Source organism: Phalacrocorax aristotelis, chromosome 12, assembly GCF_949628215.1.
Source record: "Phalacrocorax aristotelis chromosome 12, bGulAri2.1, whole genome shotgun sequence".
Lineage (NCBI taxonomy): Eukaryota > Metazoa > Chordata > Aves > Suliformes > Phalacrocoracidae > Phalacrocorax > Phalacrocorax aristotelis.
The window spans coordinates 8,905,425-8,918,957 of NC_134287.1; the positions used below are offsets into that span (position 1 = coordinate 8,905,425).

Sequence of the window (13,533 nt, forward strand, 5' to 3'; positions counted from 1 at the left end):
GGAGGAGCAGGACTGTCAGTGCCATTCTCTGTACTACAGGCTTTTAGACCTGGACCAGGGGCAGCTGGCGTGGGGAGGAGGAGTGGTGCAGGGCAGGACACTGGGCAGGTGAGCCCGTCGGAGACATCCTGACTGGTGCCTCTTCAGGGTGAAAAACATGGTCAGGCAGAGGACTGCCAAAGCTCCAGCTTTAGAAAGGTGCTTTATCCTCTCATATATGCCTTCGTAGAAAGCCAACACAGCCCAAACAGAGCTGTTCTCTGAATGCACGCTGTGGATATAAAATGTTGGAGATGTGAGGAGATGGGCAAGCGTGCATCTGTAACACCAGAGCACCAAAACCACCCATTTCCAGCTATGAGGGGTGAGTGAATAAGTTATAAGAGGAGTTGTGAATTCATAGTTTCAAAACTGTGTTGTAAACCGCGCAGCACGATTGAGAGCAAGTTAGTGTCAATCCACTGCTCGGTGTTTTTCTTTAAAACGTGCTTTAAGTGTTGGTGCCAATAATACCTAAAGTCTATGTTTGCTAGGGTCTGTGGCAGCGCGGTGCTGCTTGCACAGCATGTTTTTGTCCACTGAAGTTGGCTCCAAGGGCAAGGACCCAGCAGGCATCCTGGTGGGCCTGGGGACAGGCGCTGCAGAGCACCCTGCAGTGGCTCAGCAAGAGGGTCCCCCAGGCTCAATGCGGGCTCCTGGGACCGACGGGTACTGCAGCACCACCTCGGTGTTCCCGAGGACTCTTTGGCACCAACGATGCAAACTCTCCCTTTCCCGCAGCAGATTGTTGTGTGTTTGTACACCCAGTGGATTGGTGTTGGCTGAAGATGGCAGAGGAGGAGGGAACCGTGTGTCTTGGTGCTTGCTGGCAGCCTGCTCTCAGGGCTCATACCCACCTCACTCGAGGCTAAGGAAAGCTGAGGTGCAGTTAATCATCTGTGTTACAAGTAGTCATTGAAAACTTCCTGGGCAGGAAACCTGAGCAAGCCTCCAGGACAGAAGCAAAATGAGCAGACTCTGCTGAAAGCATGAGGCAGTGCCGCAGGGCAATAGGAGCTTTGGACTCCCTGGGCATCTCACGCTGCTTGGGGACATGCATCAGTGGTGAGAGCCTGGGTCATGCTTGCCTCCTGGCCGCACAGCCTGGGCTCCCACAGCCAAAGATCCTCTCCTCTGCACACCCTGGCCGGGCTTGTCCTGCGGTGACCTGCTCCCAGCAGAGCTTGGAAGGGTGCCGGGGCATGGTCCTGCTCTGGTGAATAAACTCCCCTTGCCTCCCCCCGAAACCTACTGCCTTCCGGCCCTCACTCGTCCTCCCTGTGCAACACATCCCAGGGAGGTTTTCCCCGCCTTTTTTTTTTTTTTTTCTTTTGTTTATATAGGAAAAGCCCAGACTGGGCTGGTAAATGGGGGCAGTCTGGCAGCCCCCGGCATCCCATGGAAGGCAGCCTGGGAAAGGCTGGGATGAGTCACCTTTCTTCATTAGAGCTGGTTCCCCCCCCTCTTATAGCACAGATCTGTTTTTATCAGATGGAGCTGGTTCCCGCACTGGGGCCATCTCAGCAGTGGTGCAAGCGCTGCAATCTCTGTGCCGGGGGCGGGGAGGGGGGGTTGGTCACAGGCTGCCGGGTTGTTTCTCGATTTGTTTTCGGCCGGCGAACAGCTGTGTCCTGAAGTTTGTGCTTACTCAGCTCGCCTGGCGCCATGCCCACCGCAGAGCCCGCAGGTATTTCGAGCATTGCTCGCACCTCCTGTGCCGGCTGCAGCTCTCCGGCACAGCCCGGGGCCTTCCAGTGCTGGGTGCAAAGTGAAGCCCCTCAAACTTGGAGGGCACCTGAGCAGAGCCCCATAGCACAGCTGGGTCAGCCGACTGCTGTGGGAGTGGCTGGGCCCCCCAGAACGAGTTTGTGTGACGGAAAGGCTTGGGCTTGCTCTGCCTGGTGCCCTCAGGTCCCACCTCGGCGAGCTGGGCCTCTGCTTCTTGGAGTACTGGGGTACAGTGTGGGAACAGCCATGAATGAAAAAGCTTATTTCTTTCCACTCACTGTTTCCTGTCCTGCAGACACCCTCTGCCACAGGGAGATGGAGCCACTGGTTCCCAACCCCTCCCGAGCTGCCCTTCGAGCCCTCAAGCACCACTCCCTCCTGTCCTCATTTCCCCCGTGCAAAGACCCCAAGCGGCCCCAGAGGGAGGGCAGGGACCCAACGTTGCCCAGGTTGTTACAGCAGCAGGATTATTTCAGCAGCAAGAGCCTCGGCATTCCCAGCGGCTGCCTGGGCTTGGCTGGCTGAAACCTGGTGGCAGAGGCCAAGGTCTTCCCTGACTCTCCTGTGGGCATGGTCGCCTCATCCCCCCAGTTTTCCAGTCACTGGGCTGCCCAGTGCCAGGTCTGGATGAAGCCGAAGGGCTTGTCCAAGGTGGTGGATTTGCATGTCCTGGGTCTCAGGGGGGCAGGAGGAGAGAGGGGGCCACCGTGGGCCAGATCCAGCACTGCCCCACTGCCAGCAGCCCAGGTGAAGCTGTCTGGTGGGGTCAGGGCTGGGCGCAGCGGCATGGCCCCGGAGCAGCTGTCAGGACATAAATACCAGCCAGATGATTCAGCAGCGTCTCTGCCTGTTCCCAGAGCGGGGAGCAGCCATGCCGGCGGCTGTTTACCAGCTCACAAAGTGCCAGGCAGCTGGTACTGGGCACTGAACCCCCTGCGGCGGCATCTTCTGCTTGTCGGCTGGTTGGCAGGACGTGGGCTGGGGCAGGGGCAAGACACCCCGCAGTGGGGCCAGGCTCGGCATGACGGGGTTTGCAGCATGTGGCTGGTCTCCAGGCCTAGGGTCAGCATGTGCCAGCCCTGGCGAACAGGAGTGCGAGCTTTGCACAAGCATCTGTGGCTGGAGGTGTTCTCCGGTTTGGAAACATCCCCAATCCCAAAGTCCCCATTTCTCCCTCAAGGTACACGCTAGCCTTGAGCGCTTGCTGTGCGTACACGCGCCTTGCTGTGAGTGCCTTGGCAACGGCAACGTGCACAATGTGCCAGCCCCGTGCTGACTCTGGCAAGGAGAAATTCCCTTCCCTTGCCAAGAGCAAACACGGTGCCTTGGCAAAGGGGCACAGAGGTGCTGGAGGTCCTGGGCTGGTGCTCCTGGAGGCATCAGCATGCTGCACTTACTGGTGACTGCAAGAGACTGAAGAGGAGCCTCTCAGCCGGCATGTGCTGCCAGGGACAGGATCCGGGGCACGGGAAGGACCAGGCTGGCATGGAGGCACCAGTCCAAGGGGAAGCCCAGAGCATCGTGTTCAGCCAAATTTTCCCCAAACCCACGGTGAGCCCAGTCCCCCATACCCACCCAGCTTCAACCTGTGCTGGCAGAGGTGGAGGGCTCAGCCTGCACAAGTCAGCAGAGACTATGCAGCAGCGGCGGGGCTTGGCTCCTGCTGCACTCCCCTCTGCCCAGCTTCTGGTGGGTCAACTGCACAAATCACGCCAAGAATTGCCCCTGGGGCAGGCATGTGCACAGTGGTTCTTCTTCCAGCTCCTCCCTGCCACCCTGAGCCCCCGCCATAATGGACTGGGAGGAGGGAAGGTGCTCCGGGCACTGTGCTGGGCTGCAGATGCATTGCTTTCATCATCCCCATGCCGAGGTGTGGCTGATGGGACCCATTTGGCATCAGATGCTGAGTGGTGAGGAGGCTGGGTGAAAGCAAAGTGCTAGCAGTTTGAAAGAAAACGTACACTTTGACTCAGGGAGTAGAAAGTTTAGTGGTGGTGGGGTTTTATGTGAGTTTTCCTGCCTGCTAGCAAGAGAGAGGGCAGGGGGAAATAGAAAAGGGCAAAAATGTGGGGTTTTTCAGGGCTGGCTGTGCCGCACCATGCCGGGGCTGTGCGGGGCTTTCCCCTCTGCCCCGGCTGCTTTTCCTCCAGGTGCCCTGAGCCATAGCTGTGTTGCTATTTAGTTAAATATTAAGAGGTCAAGTAATAGAGAACCAGAAACCTGATTGCATGCTTCCCTCCATGGCATGGTGGTTTTTGGCGAAAGCAAACAGGGCCCCTCGCATTACGGAAAGGTTATGCTGCTCAAAGTGACGGCCATAACCCAGCCAGACAGTGAGCATTGATGCTTGGGACTCCGTGCAGGCGGGAGATGCCACATTGCTGCGCAATGAATGTCAGCAGCCCCCCACTCTGTGGTGCCCACGCACTGGGCCTGGGGGCCCCATAGCTGACCATCACCCATGGGGTCTAAGCACCTCTGGGTGCTCCTCCGTGTCCCTAAGCAATGGGAGCCCCCTGCTTTCGGCCGGAGCTGGGGCTGCCTGCACCTCCCCCCACAGCGGCTCACACACAGGACCGGGTCAGAGAGCCCTGTGGCCCTACAAGGTGCTCATGTCCCATCTGGTAGGGGCTGTGTGTGTGCACAAGTACATGTATGCATGTGTGCATACAAGCACATATGTGCATGTATATGCATACGTCAGCAGGCTTAAATGCATCCCTGTGCTTTTATTTGCATATACGTGCTTGTAAGTATACGTGTGTGGAGGCAGCCCTGTGCATACACCTGCACGTGCTGGCAGCAGTGTGTGTGCTGGTGTACCACGGGAGAGGAAGCTGAGTGGGAGCTAAAACTGCAGGATTCTCCAAGCTGTTTTCTTCTTTTTCCCCGCAAGGAGCAGGCGGGGGTCCCACCGGCAGGGGCATGCAGTCCTGGGCTGGGGCTGGGGAAGGCAGGGCTGGGGGAGCTCTCCCTGCCCCATAGCAGGCTCAGCTCCCAGCCCATGTCACATTCATTCTCCCTGCTCCCAGTGGGGAAACTAAGGCAGGGGCCAGCCAGGGTAACCCACCTGGGGTCACAGCCACGGGGTGACCTGACCACAGCCTGGGCATCCCTAACCCCCAAACTGCCCTGTGATCACTTTTTCCCCCTTACGTGGCTGGGGTGGGCCCTTCTCTACCCACCAGCTCTGTGGGTGGCTGGTTTCCATGGCTCATGGCTGCCTCTGGTGGGGTGAAGAGGCTGTTCACGTTAGCAGCCCCGCAGACAGGCCATGGCCTCCCAGCTCAGCGCAGTGCTCACATGAAGTTGTGTTGTCACTATATATCTCAGGCACCCTCCCACCTCCCCCGACCTCCATTGCCTGTCCAAAAAATAGCTGGAGCCATGCTGCGTCGGAAACAGCTTTATCCAGACAACCCCACATCCATGGGGCAGGCAGGGCATAGCCTCTGTGATCCCATCGCATCCCACCAGTGCCTGGGATCCAGGCCTTGTCCCCATCACGAGGCTCGCCAGGCGTCCCGCAGCCTAGCCTTCACTCGAAACTTCTGCACCTGCAGCACAACACCAAACTTGCCCTCCAGCGAGGGCAGGGGCTGGTCCTGGGGACACTCGAGCGTGAACCTCTGCAGCACCCAGGCCAGGAAGAGGAAAAGCTCCATCTTGGCCAGGACTTCACCCAGGCAGACGCGGATCCCGGCCCCGAACGGCAGGTAGCTGGGCGAGGGTGAGTGGATGTGCTGGCCCTGCTCATCCAGGAAGCGGCCTGCAAGGGGAAGGGGCACCATTGGCATCGGCAGGGATCAGCCCCTTCTGCCTGAGGCCTGCCTGAGTTTATCACATTTGTGATGTTCATCCCATGAGATGCAAGAGCAGAGAGAGTGTCCCAGCCCAGGGGGAGCAGGATCTGACCTCCCACCACCAAGCCTCCCCACTGCTGCACCCACCCTGCCATCCGCTGCCCCACGAGGAGGACAGGGAGCACCCAACCCACCAGGGTTGAACTCCTCAGGCTTGTCCCACTCCTTTTCGTCATGGTGCACGGACCAGAGGTTGATGATGACTCTGGCGCCCTTGGGGATGGAGTATTCCCCGATGCTGCAAGGCGAACGCACAGTAAGACGGTCGCTCCCTCCCGCTGTCTTTGCCCATGTCCTGGCTGTGCCCCGTGGGGTCTCACCTGGTGTCAGCAAGGGACACGTGGGGGATGAGCAGGGGGGACACGGGTCGGATGCGCAGCACTTCACTGATGGTGGCCGCCAGGTAGGGCAGCAGTGGGCGGTCGCTGAGTTGGGGGTGACGTGCCAGGCCAATTTTCTGGTCCATCTCCTCCTGAATCTTCCTCTGGACCTGGGAGGGGAGCAAGGGCTGGGGTGGGAGCCCAGGGAGGAAGGTGCCCTGTGGGTGGGGGCTCACCGTGGCAGCAGCGTAGACCCAGCATCACCAGCACGTCCTGGCAGGTTGGGCAGGGCAGAAGTAAAATGCCCACAGCCTGATCCTGCTTATTCACAAAGCCTAACACCTCTCTTTGTACCTGCCTTCCTCAAAGCTCCCCACAATGTCCCTGGTGTCAGAGGGAGACCAGGCCCCCCCACCGCAGGGTGCAGACCCTACCTCGGGGTAGTGGAGCAGGTAGAGCACAGCCCATTTGAGCACAGTCGTGGTGGTCTCCACGCCAGCCCCAAAGATGTCCCCCACAGTCATGAGGAGGTGGTCGTCAGTCAACTCCAGCCCTGGTGCCGGAGAGCTGCCGTTCTTGGCACTGAGCCTCACTTGCAGGAGGGCATCCATGAGGTCCCTCACGGTGTCCCCGCAGAAGGCTTCCTGCCAGGGGACACACATGAGCTGGGCTGGCCTCGGCAGAGTCCCCACCACCCCAGCTACAGCACCCTGCAGCTCCCGAGCATTTCCCTCTCCTGGCCCTGTTAGCACCTTGTGTTCGGTGAACTTCTGCTGCAGCAGCTGGTCCCGTACCTTGAGGCATCTTTTCAGCAGGGCCAGGTCCTTATTGGGGAATATCTGGGGGAGAAAAGCCACATTACAGCAAAGGCCTCCAGCTTAGCCCAGCCTCTGCAGGCCCCCAGGCAGTTGCTCCGTGCCCACCAGGGTACTGGCCCTTGTGGGACCTTGGGGGACCCTCCTAACCCCGGGGGGTCAGGTAGTCCTCTCCTGCACAACACATCTCAGCTCCTTTGTCTCATTCAAGGTGAGAGGAACAGCCAGTCCCTGTGTCCCTGCTTACCTGGAGCCAGGGGAAGATGTCCACCAAGCTCTCCTTGGCCACAGTGTCCACGATACCCTGGCTGTACTCCAGCATGGCCTCAAACTCGGGGTCCCCACGCCGGTACGAGGAGTTGAAGCAGAGGGAGCAGACCACGTTGGTGACGGCCCGTGTGAACTCAGGGGCCACGTCAAGGGCTGTATCCTGTGCAGCGCTGAGTGTCTCGCACAGGGATGCAGCCTCCCGGCAGACTGGGGTGGAAAGGAAAGGCAGGTGAGGGGGTGATGGTGAAGCCGAGGGGGTGGAGGGGGCAGCTGGGGGCTGGAAGGAGGGGTCCCCCACTCATTCAGGGTGTGCAATCTGCAGAGAAAACCCCCCAGCCAGGGCTGAGCCCTGAGGGTCTCGGATGGTCAGAAGGGACAATACTGGATTCTGGGGAGGAGCAGAGAGGATGGAGGTACGCAGGAAAGTCTCTGTGTGAGGCTTGATGCTCCTCCTGGGTGGAGCGGGGAGCCCACATGCTAGGAGCTGGCTCCATGTCTCAGTTTCCCCAGCTGTAAGCGAGGGGAGCCACAGCTCAGGGTAGAAAATGCACAGGGAGAGGTGTCGGTAAAGTACTGGGGATGGACAAAGAGGGACCAAGCCCCTGCTAGGCAAACTAGAGGGGTGCTGGGAGGTTTGGGCTGAGCCAATGAGTCTCCCCTTGATTACCAGGGGATCAGAGCATGGAGAAAGGAAAACTCCAGCCCTGATCAAGTGCAGAAGGGAGACAGAGCTGGGAGGGAGCCCGGGGACCGGCAGAGTCACTTACTGATCGTCTCAAGGCTAAGTGAGCCCTCCCCAAACATGGAGAGGGCAGCATGTACCAGCTTGCGCTGGAACTTCCAGAGGGGGCTGTAACTGGCAAAGGCGATGTCCTTACCCCCCCGGGACAGCAGGTCCGTGGTCACCTGTGGGAAAGGCAGCCCTGGGGTCACCCCACTGCAGGGCAGCTCCACAGGGCCATGCGTTGGGAAGGAGCGACGCTGGGGGATGGATGGTCATGTCATCCCGGGGATAGTCCGGCGGGGCTGGTGGTTGGCACCGGCAGGCAAAGCCCAGGCCATGAGCTTTACTCCCCCCTCCCCCCACCAAGGACCGATGGAGAGGTCTGGGGACAGACACCAGGGTTAGGGGCTGGAGTGCCCAGGAAACTTAGGGGGTGCAGGGAGCCTGGTGGTACCTGACCCCACATCCCCAAGCCCTGAGGTCCAGCCAGCCCTCAGCAAGAACGAGCACCCTTAGGATGGAGGATGTGCAGGATTCACCCTGGGGAACAGGGCAGAGAGGGGCTACCCCTGCCATTGCCTTGCTCCAGGCAGGATGGGGAGAGGAGATGGACCCTGCTGGGTGCCAGTGCCTTTCTCCAGAGCATTCCCCACCTCACACCCCACGCCACAGTGGGAGGGGGTCCCCCAAAACCTGCCACCAACTCACGGTGTGCGGCCGTCCAGCGAAAGCCTTCCCCTTCTTCAGCAGCACTTCCCTGGCATGCCGATAGCTGTTGACAACCACCACATAGTGAGAGCCCATCCAGAGGGCGTAGAGGCTGCCGTAGCGGCCCTGCAGGCGCCAGAGCCGTAGGTGGAGCTGGGGGTGCCCAGCCAGCTGCAGCAGGCTCCCCACTAGCGGCAGGGCTGGCAGGCTCCGTGGGCGCCCTGGACCCGTCCCTGTCCTTGTCCCCATTTTTGTGGCGGCTCGCTGGCGTACCAGCACCCAGGCGCAGAGCAGGGCCAGGGCCAGCAGCAGGGTGCCTAGCAGCGGCATGGTGGGGCCAGCTGTAGGGCTGCAGCAGCACAGGGGGACTTTATAGTGGCTGTGGGGTCATTGCCTTGATCCCAAGGAGGGCTCGCCTCCTTATCGGGACGGGGAGGGGGGGAACAGGGCTCTGGGCTTGCAGCCAGCTCTGCAGCTGGGCACCCGGCAGGGGGAGAGGGCAGTGGGGCCATGGCTATGCCGGCTGGCTGTGGGGGAGCCGTGTCCAGTGGGCTGAAGGGCCAGATCCATCCTTGGGGCTCTGTCCCTACAGCAGGTGAAGGGTGTGGGGGTGGCCGAGCCTTCAGGGTCTCCCTTGGGTACCATGAACGCATCAGGGGACTGGTGGGGCACTGGGGTCTGACCCCAGCCTGGGACCCCCTCGACATGCCCAGGAGGGGACGGGCAACACAGTACTGGGGGCACTGGTCAGCACTGGGCAAGCACTGGTCAGCACTGGTGAGCACTGGGCAGCACTGGGCAGCACTGGGCAGCACTGGTGAGCACTGGGCAGCGCTGGTGAGCACTGGGCCGCCCCGGTCAGCACTGGGTGGTGCTGGTCAGCACCGGTCAGCGCTAGTCAGCACTGGGCAGCACCGGTCAGGGCTGGGCAGCCTCGGGGTGTCCGTGCCCAGGGTGGTGTCCGAGTTTGGGGTGTCCTAGGGGAAGCCATGGGGGTACAAGAGCCCCGAGCAGAGGCGGCCCCTCCGCGGAGATCCCCCCACCCGCCCGTGGACCCTGCGCCTTCCCAGCTCTTCTGGCCCCCGGCACTCACCGTAGCGGCGCTCGCCGGGGCGGGGCGGGGCGCGGGCAGGTAAGATGGCGGCGGGGGCGGCGGCGGAGGCCCAGGCGCGCTTCGGACACTCGGTGAAGGGGCTCCTGACCGAGAAGGTGACGAGCTGCGGCACGGATGTGATCGCCCTCACCAAGCAGGTGCTGAAGGGCTCCCGCAGCGCCGAGGTGAGCGGCGGGCACAGCTGGGCGGCCGACTACAGGGCCCGGCATGCAGCGCGGCAGCGAGGCCTGCGGGGAGGAGCCGGGGTCGGCGGCAGCTCCGCCCCCCACTTGTCGGGGGCGTCGGCCGGGCCGGGCGGGGTGGCCGGGGAACCGGGGCCCCGCCGGCTGCTGGGGGGCGGGGCGGCCGGGCCGGGGCATGCTGGGAGTTGTAGTCACGGGGAGGCGGGGTATGCTGGGAGTTGAAGTCCGGGGGGGCGGCACAGTGGGCACCCCCGCGGGGCTCTTGGGCCCCGAGTGCCAGCACCCCCGGCTCTGCCTGCGCACTGGTGGAGCTGGGGAGGCGGGGGGCTGCCTTTACCCCACGGCATCCCACCGGAGTGACAGACCAGAACGACGCCTCAGGCTCTCCCAAAGCCTGTGTGGGGTGGGCAGAGCACCGCGGTGCTCCCAGCAAGCCTCGCACTGTGCCACCCGGTCCCCCCGGGGTGCCAGTCTTGTGTGTGAGTCTGCTGAGCAGCTGTCACAAGATTTACGGGAGACACAGACCCTCCCGGTCTGTTCTGTGCTTTCGTTTTCAGCTCCTGGGTCAGGCTGCTAGAAACATGGTGATGCAAGAAGATGCCATCCTGCACTCAGAAGATGTAAGCTGTTTATCTTCTAGAGCAGTAGAGTTTCTAGCGGGCAGGAAGAGAGGAGGGTTGTAAGAATGGGGATGCAGCAATGTTACTGGAGCCCTGAAATGAAATACATGAGTTTGGGCAGCCGGGCTGATGACTAGAGTAATCTACTGCTTCCACAAACCCGCGTGTGCCACTGGCCTTCTGGCATCCTGCAACACAAGCCAGCCCTTAAGCTGTGCCTTCTCTGCCAGAAAGCACGAGGGACCGTAGGCTGAAACGAAGCATTTAGTTGAGAGTGCCTCTTGATGGGAGAGAAGAGGGGGGTGTGCCATCGCTGACAGACACCGGTGTGGGTGTTCTGGAGGCAGTGCGGTGGTACAGTGATGGCCGTGCTGGGGGAACTCCCCGGGGCATTGGGACAGCTTGCCCTGTGATTCTGCTGAATTGCTCCCATCAGACACTCATTCTTTGTCTTGTTTTCCACAGAGTTTAAGGAAAATGGCCATAATAACCACTCATCTACAGTATCAGTAAGTAGGGGACACCATATTCTCTGTGGGGAGCTGAGTGGATCCCTTGATCCCTTTCCCTTCTTAAAGACTTTGCATGGAGCCCACTCAGGCCAATCCCTCTTGCCTGGTTCCTCAAAGATGGGCTGGAGCTGGAATTTTTCAGCCCTTTCCAGCTGCACTGGTACAGCACAGGCTGTTTTGGGGTGGGAGCTGAGATTTTTGCTTCCTATTTGCCATGCACCACATCACCTGTGAAAGTGTGATGCATCTAGGGCTAGGGGAGAAGCTAGTGCCGCTGCTGTCCTCTCAGGATGTAACACAGAAACACACTAGGGTTTTGACCTCCTGAGCCCTTGATCAAGTCCCTTTTCTTCAATATAACGTGAACCCTGCTGCTGAGATTTTGTTTTTTTAATGCTCTTTTTCTCCCCTTTTTCATCTAGGCAGGAAGCAATTCAGAAGAAGTGAGTACCCAGCTGAAGGCATGCCAGGAGGACCTGGGGAGGGGGATGTGTGTGGGTTGATGGAAAGGGAAAAGTGTTGGAGTAGGGGTGGGAAACAGAGCTAAAAGGTTTTTGTAGCTGCCTGTGAAGAAGATGCTGGCCCAGCGGGATGGTGTTTCAGTACTGTGTAGAGATGAGAATTTAGGTGAAGGGATGACTTATACCAAAACTTCTATTTGTTTCGTTACCACGATAGAGCCTATGAGGTCATTTGTGACAGGAGATGAGGGTGGAGTAGAGGAGAGCTGCCTGCTTATGGGTGCACAAAATGAGGTTTGCCTTGTGGGGAACACAGAGGAGGGTTGGGGAACCCCAGGGTTTATCTTTTCTGTGGTGTCAGTGCTAGAGCTGTTCTGGTCCCTTGGGCACAGGCAGCACAGTACAGTCTGGGGAGCGGATCTCACAGGGAACCTCTTCTTGCTTGGTCCCCAGTGTTGAGCAGTCATCAAATCTACAGGACCAGCTGAGTCACTTGCTGAAATGAAGCACGGCTGAAGGCACAAGGACATCTTGACTGGCCCTGAGGGCATCCAAGCATCCTTTCCCCTCTGGACCCCAGGGTTCAGACCTATATCTGGATGGTGCTGGATGTCAGCTGGAATATGTGTGGAGTTCGTGTTTCTGAGCATGTGGGCCCCTCTCATGTGCCCCCATCCACGTCTCTGCTCCAGAACGCTCACCTGCTCACCTGCATTGAACTGAAAGTTACCTGAAACTTTACTCCCCCCAACAATTCCTGCATCTGCTTACTTCCCATGTAGTGTGAGGTGCTCGCTCCACACCAGCACTGCAGGTACCAGTGTCATTCAGCTAATGATCACTGGCCATGTGCTTGAGATGGTTTGCCAGCCCAGCCCATGGCATGTGATATTCTTTCTGTCCAAAGTAATGTCCTTCCTGGCTACAAGACGACTTTCCTTCCTGGAAACCTCTGCTCAGTTAGGAGCCATCTCCTGTGAAATGACGGAAGAGTGCTGGTCGTGCCTGCCTGGGACCAGCAGCTATAGAGCCAGAAGTTTCATAAAGTTGTGTCCACTCCCCCCCAACCCTGCAAGAAATGCATAAAGTAGAGCTGTGGATTTTAAATACAGGTGCTTGCAGTTTGACACTGGTCTGTATTTAGACACAGAGATGGCACAGAGTGCAGTTTATTTAAGGCATGTTAATCAGTGGGAGCTGTAAGTGCCTGGGTGGGTGAGCAAGGTACTTCAGTGTGGACAGAGATACCGGTCCCAGGCCAGAACTTCTGAAAGCGGGAATCTGGGTGCTTGCCTCTGTCACTGGTCCAGCTGGACACAGTTTGGCCAGCATCATGCTTGGAGGTTATCTTATTTTCCACTCTGCCAAAGCTTGGAACGTCATCCCATTGCCAGCCCATCTGCACTGCCTTCGGCCTTCGACTGCATTCCTCTTCCTGGGCTGCTGCTCCAGCGCTTGATGAAGCAGCCTTGGCTGTGGTGTGTGTTTGTATCTGATTGGGAAGGTATCCAAAGGCCCAGCCAGGAAGCGGGCCGGAGACCACCATGAGCCGGAGTGCTCAGCTCTGCACTGCTCTGTGTTGGAGAGCTAGTGACCAGGCTCCTGTGCGCTTCCCGGAGAAGGAGATTGCACCCAGGCTATAAATACTGTGTTCTGTTTTTGGTGAGTCACTTATCTGGAACACTTGGGGTGCACGGGAAGCACTTGTTTGCCTGAGTGTGCTTTTCATCGGCTGATAGGACAAGGCAGGCAGGGAGTGAGCACCAGGCTGCCACGTTTGTGTTGAAGTTGTGCAGCAAAGTGCTGCAGGGATTTGGCAGAGCCTCCTGGGCTAGACTTCACCATCCTCTCCAGTGCCACTGCCTGTTTGGGTTTCACCTGGTAGCACCCCATCACCTGCATCCCTGCAAAGGTGCCATCATTGGGCCCAGGGGCCATGGAGGGGTAGTTGTGCCTTTGGGGAGGGTGTCCAATCCCTGGCCTGGCAGCTGCACTTGGGGAATGAGGGTTTTTCCTGAAGTGCTGGAGAAGATGTGACTCACTTGCTGGGAATAAAAGCTGCCTTAACTGCCACCAAACTGCAGCAGAGTCTGTGCTGGGGGGAGCCTGTTTGGGACGGTGGGTCAATGCCCCCCATCATGCTGCAGTTCTGGGGACTTTGTGATGCAGTGTGTCCT

The 13,533-nt window shown here is 59.3% G+C and overlaps 2 protein-coding genes across 6 annotated transcripts; one reads left to right on the forward strand and one right to left on the reverse strand.

The window, feature by feature from the left end:
* Window positions 1-5,158: 5,158 nt before the first annotated feature.
* On the reverse strand, window positions 5,159-8,907 carry CYP17A1 (cytochrome P450 family 17 subfamily A member 1). Of its 4 annotated transcripts, none has more exons than XM_075108082.1 (8): window positions 8,468-8,907; window positions 7,803-7,941; window positions 7,013-7,242; window positions 6,745-6,789; window positions 6,385-6,594; window positions 5,951-6,138; window positions 5,765-5,868; window positions 5,159-5,536 (listed from the first exon to the last, which is right to left on the reverse strand). In XM_075108082.1, the coding sequence occupies exons 1-8, from the start codon at window positions 8,795-8,797 to the stop codon at window positions 5,271-5,273; spliced, it is 1,512 nt and encodes a 503-aa protein (XP_074964183.1). In that variant the 5' UTR covers window positions 8,798-8,907; the 3' UTR covers window positions 5,159-5,270. The 4 variants fall into 4 exon arrangements, with proteins under 4 accessions (XP_074964183.1, XP_074964185.1, XP_074964181.1 ...); XM_075108084.1 differs by having other exon boundaries at window positions 5,951-6,120; window positions 8,468-8,905; XM_075108080.1 differs by having other exon boundaries at window positions 6,703-6,789; window positions 8,468-8,905.
* Window positions 8,908-9,564: 657 nt separating this feature from the next.
* Window positions 9,565-12,463, forward strand: BORCS7 (BLOC-1 related complex subunit 7). 2 transcript variants are annotated; one of them, XM_075108096.1, is made up of 5 exons: window positions 9,565-9,745; window positions 10,321-10,383; window positions 10,849-10,892; window positions 11,318-11,338; window positions 11,835-12,463. In XM_075108096.1, exons 1-5 carry the CDS (start codon window positions 9,605-9,607, stop codon window positions 11,842-11,844), a joined length of 279 nt encoding a protein of 92 aa, XP_074964197.1. In that variant the 5' UTR covers window positions 9,565-9,604; the 3' UTR covers window positions 11,845-12,463. The 2 variants fall into 2 exon arrangements, with proteins under 2 accessions (XP_074964197.1, XP_074964196.1); XM_075108095.1 differs by having other exon boundaries at window positions 9,567-9,745; window positions 11,810-12,463.
* The last annotated feature ends 1,070 nt before the right edge of the window (window positions 12,464-13,533 follow it).

Excerpts from the sequence above, each read along its gene's own strand:
- BORCS7 (XM_075108095.1), top strand. The coding sequence starts at position 9,605 with ATGGCGGCGGGGGCGGCGGCGGAGGCCCAGGCGCGCTTCGGACACTCG. Across the intron at positions 10,384-10,848 it reads CCATCCTGCACTCAGAAGAT|AGTTTAAGGAAAATGGCCAT; the intron begins GTAAGCTGTTTA and ends TGTTTTCCACAG. Across the intron at positions 10,893-11,317 it reads ACCACTCATCTACAGTATCA|GCAGGAAGCAATTCAGAAGA; the intron begins GTAAGTAGGGGA and ends TTTTTCATCTAG.
- CYP17A1 (XM_075108080.1), bottom strand. The coding sequence starts at position 8,797 with ATGCCGCTGCTAGGCACCCTGCTGCTGGCCCTGGCCCTGCTCTGCGCC. Across the intron at positions 7,243-7,802 it reads ACTTAGCCTTGAGACGATCA|TCTGCCGGGAGGCTGCATCC; the intron begins GTAAGTGACTCT and ends TTTCCACCCCAG. Across the intron at positions 5,537-5,764 it reads GCCTGAGGAGTTCAACCCTG|GCCGCTTCCTGGATGAGCAG; the intron begins GTGGGTTGGGTG and ends TTCCCCTTGCAG.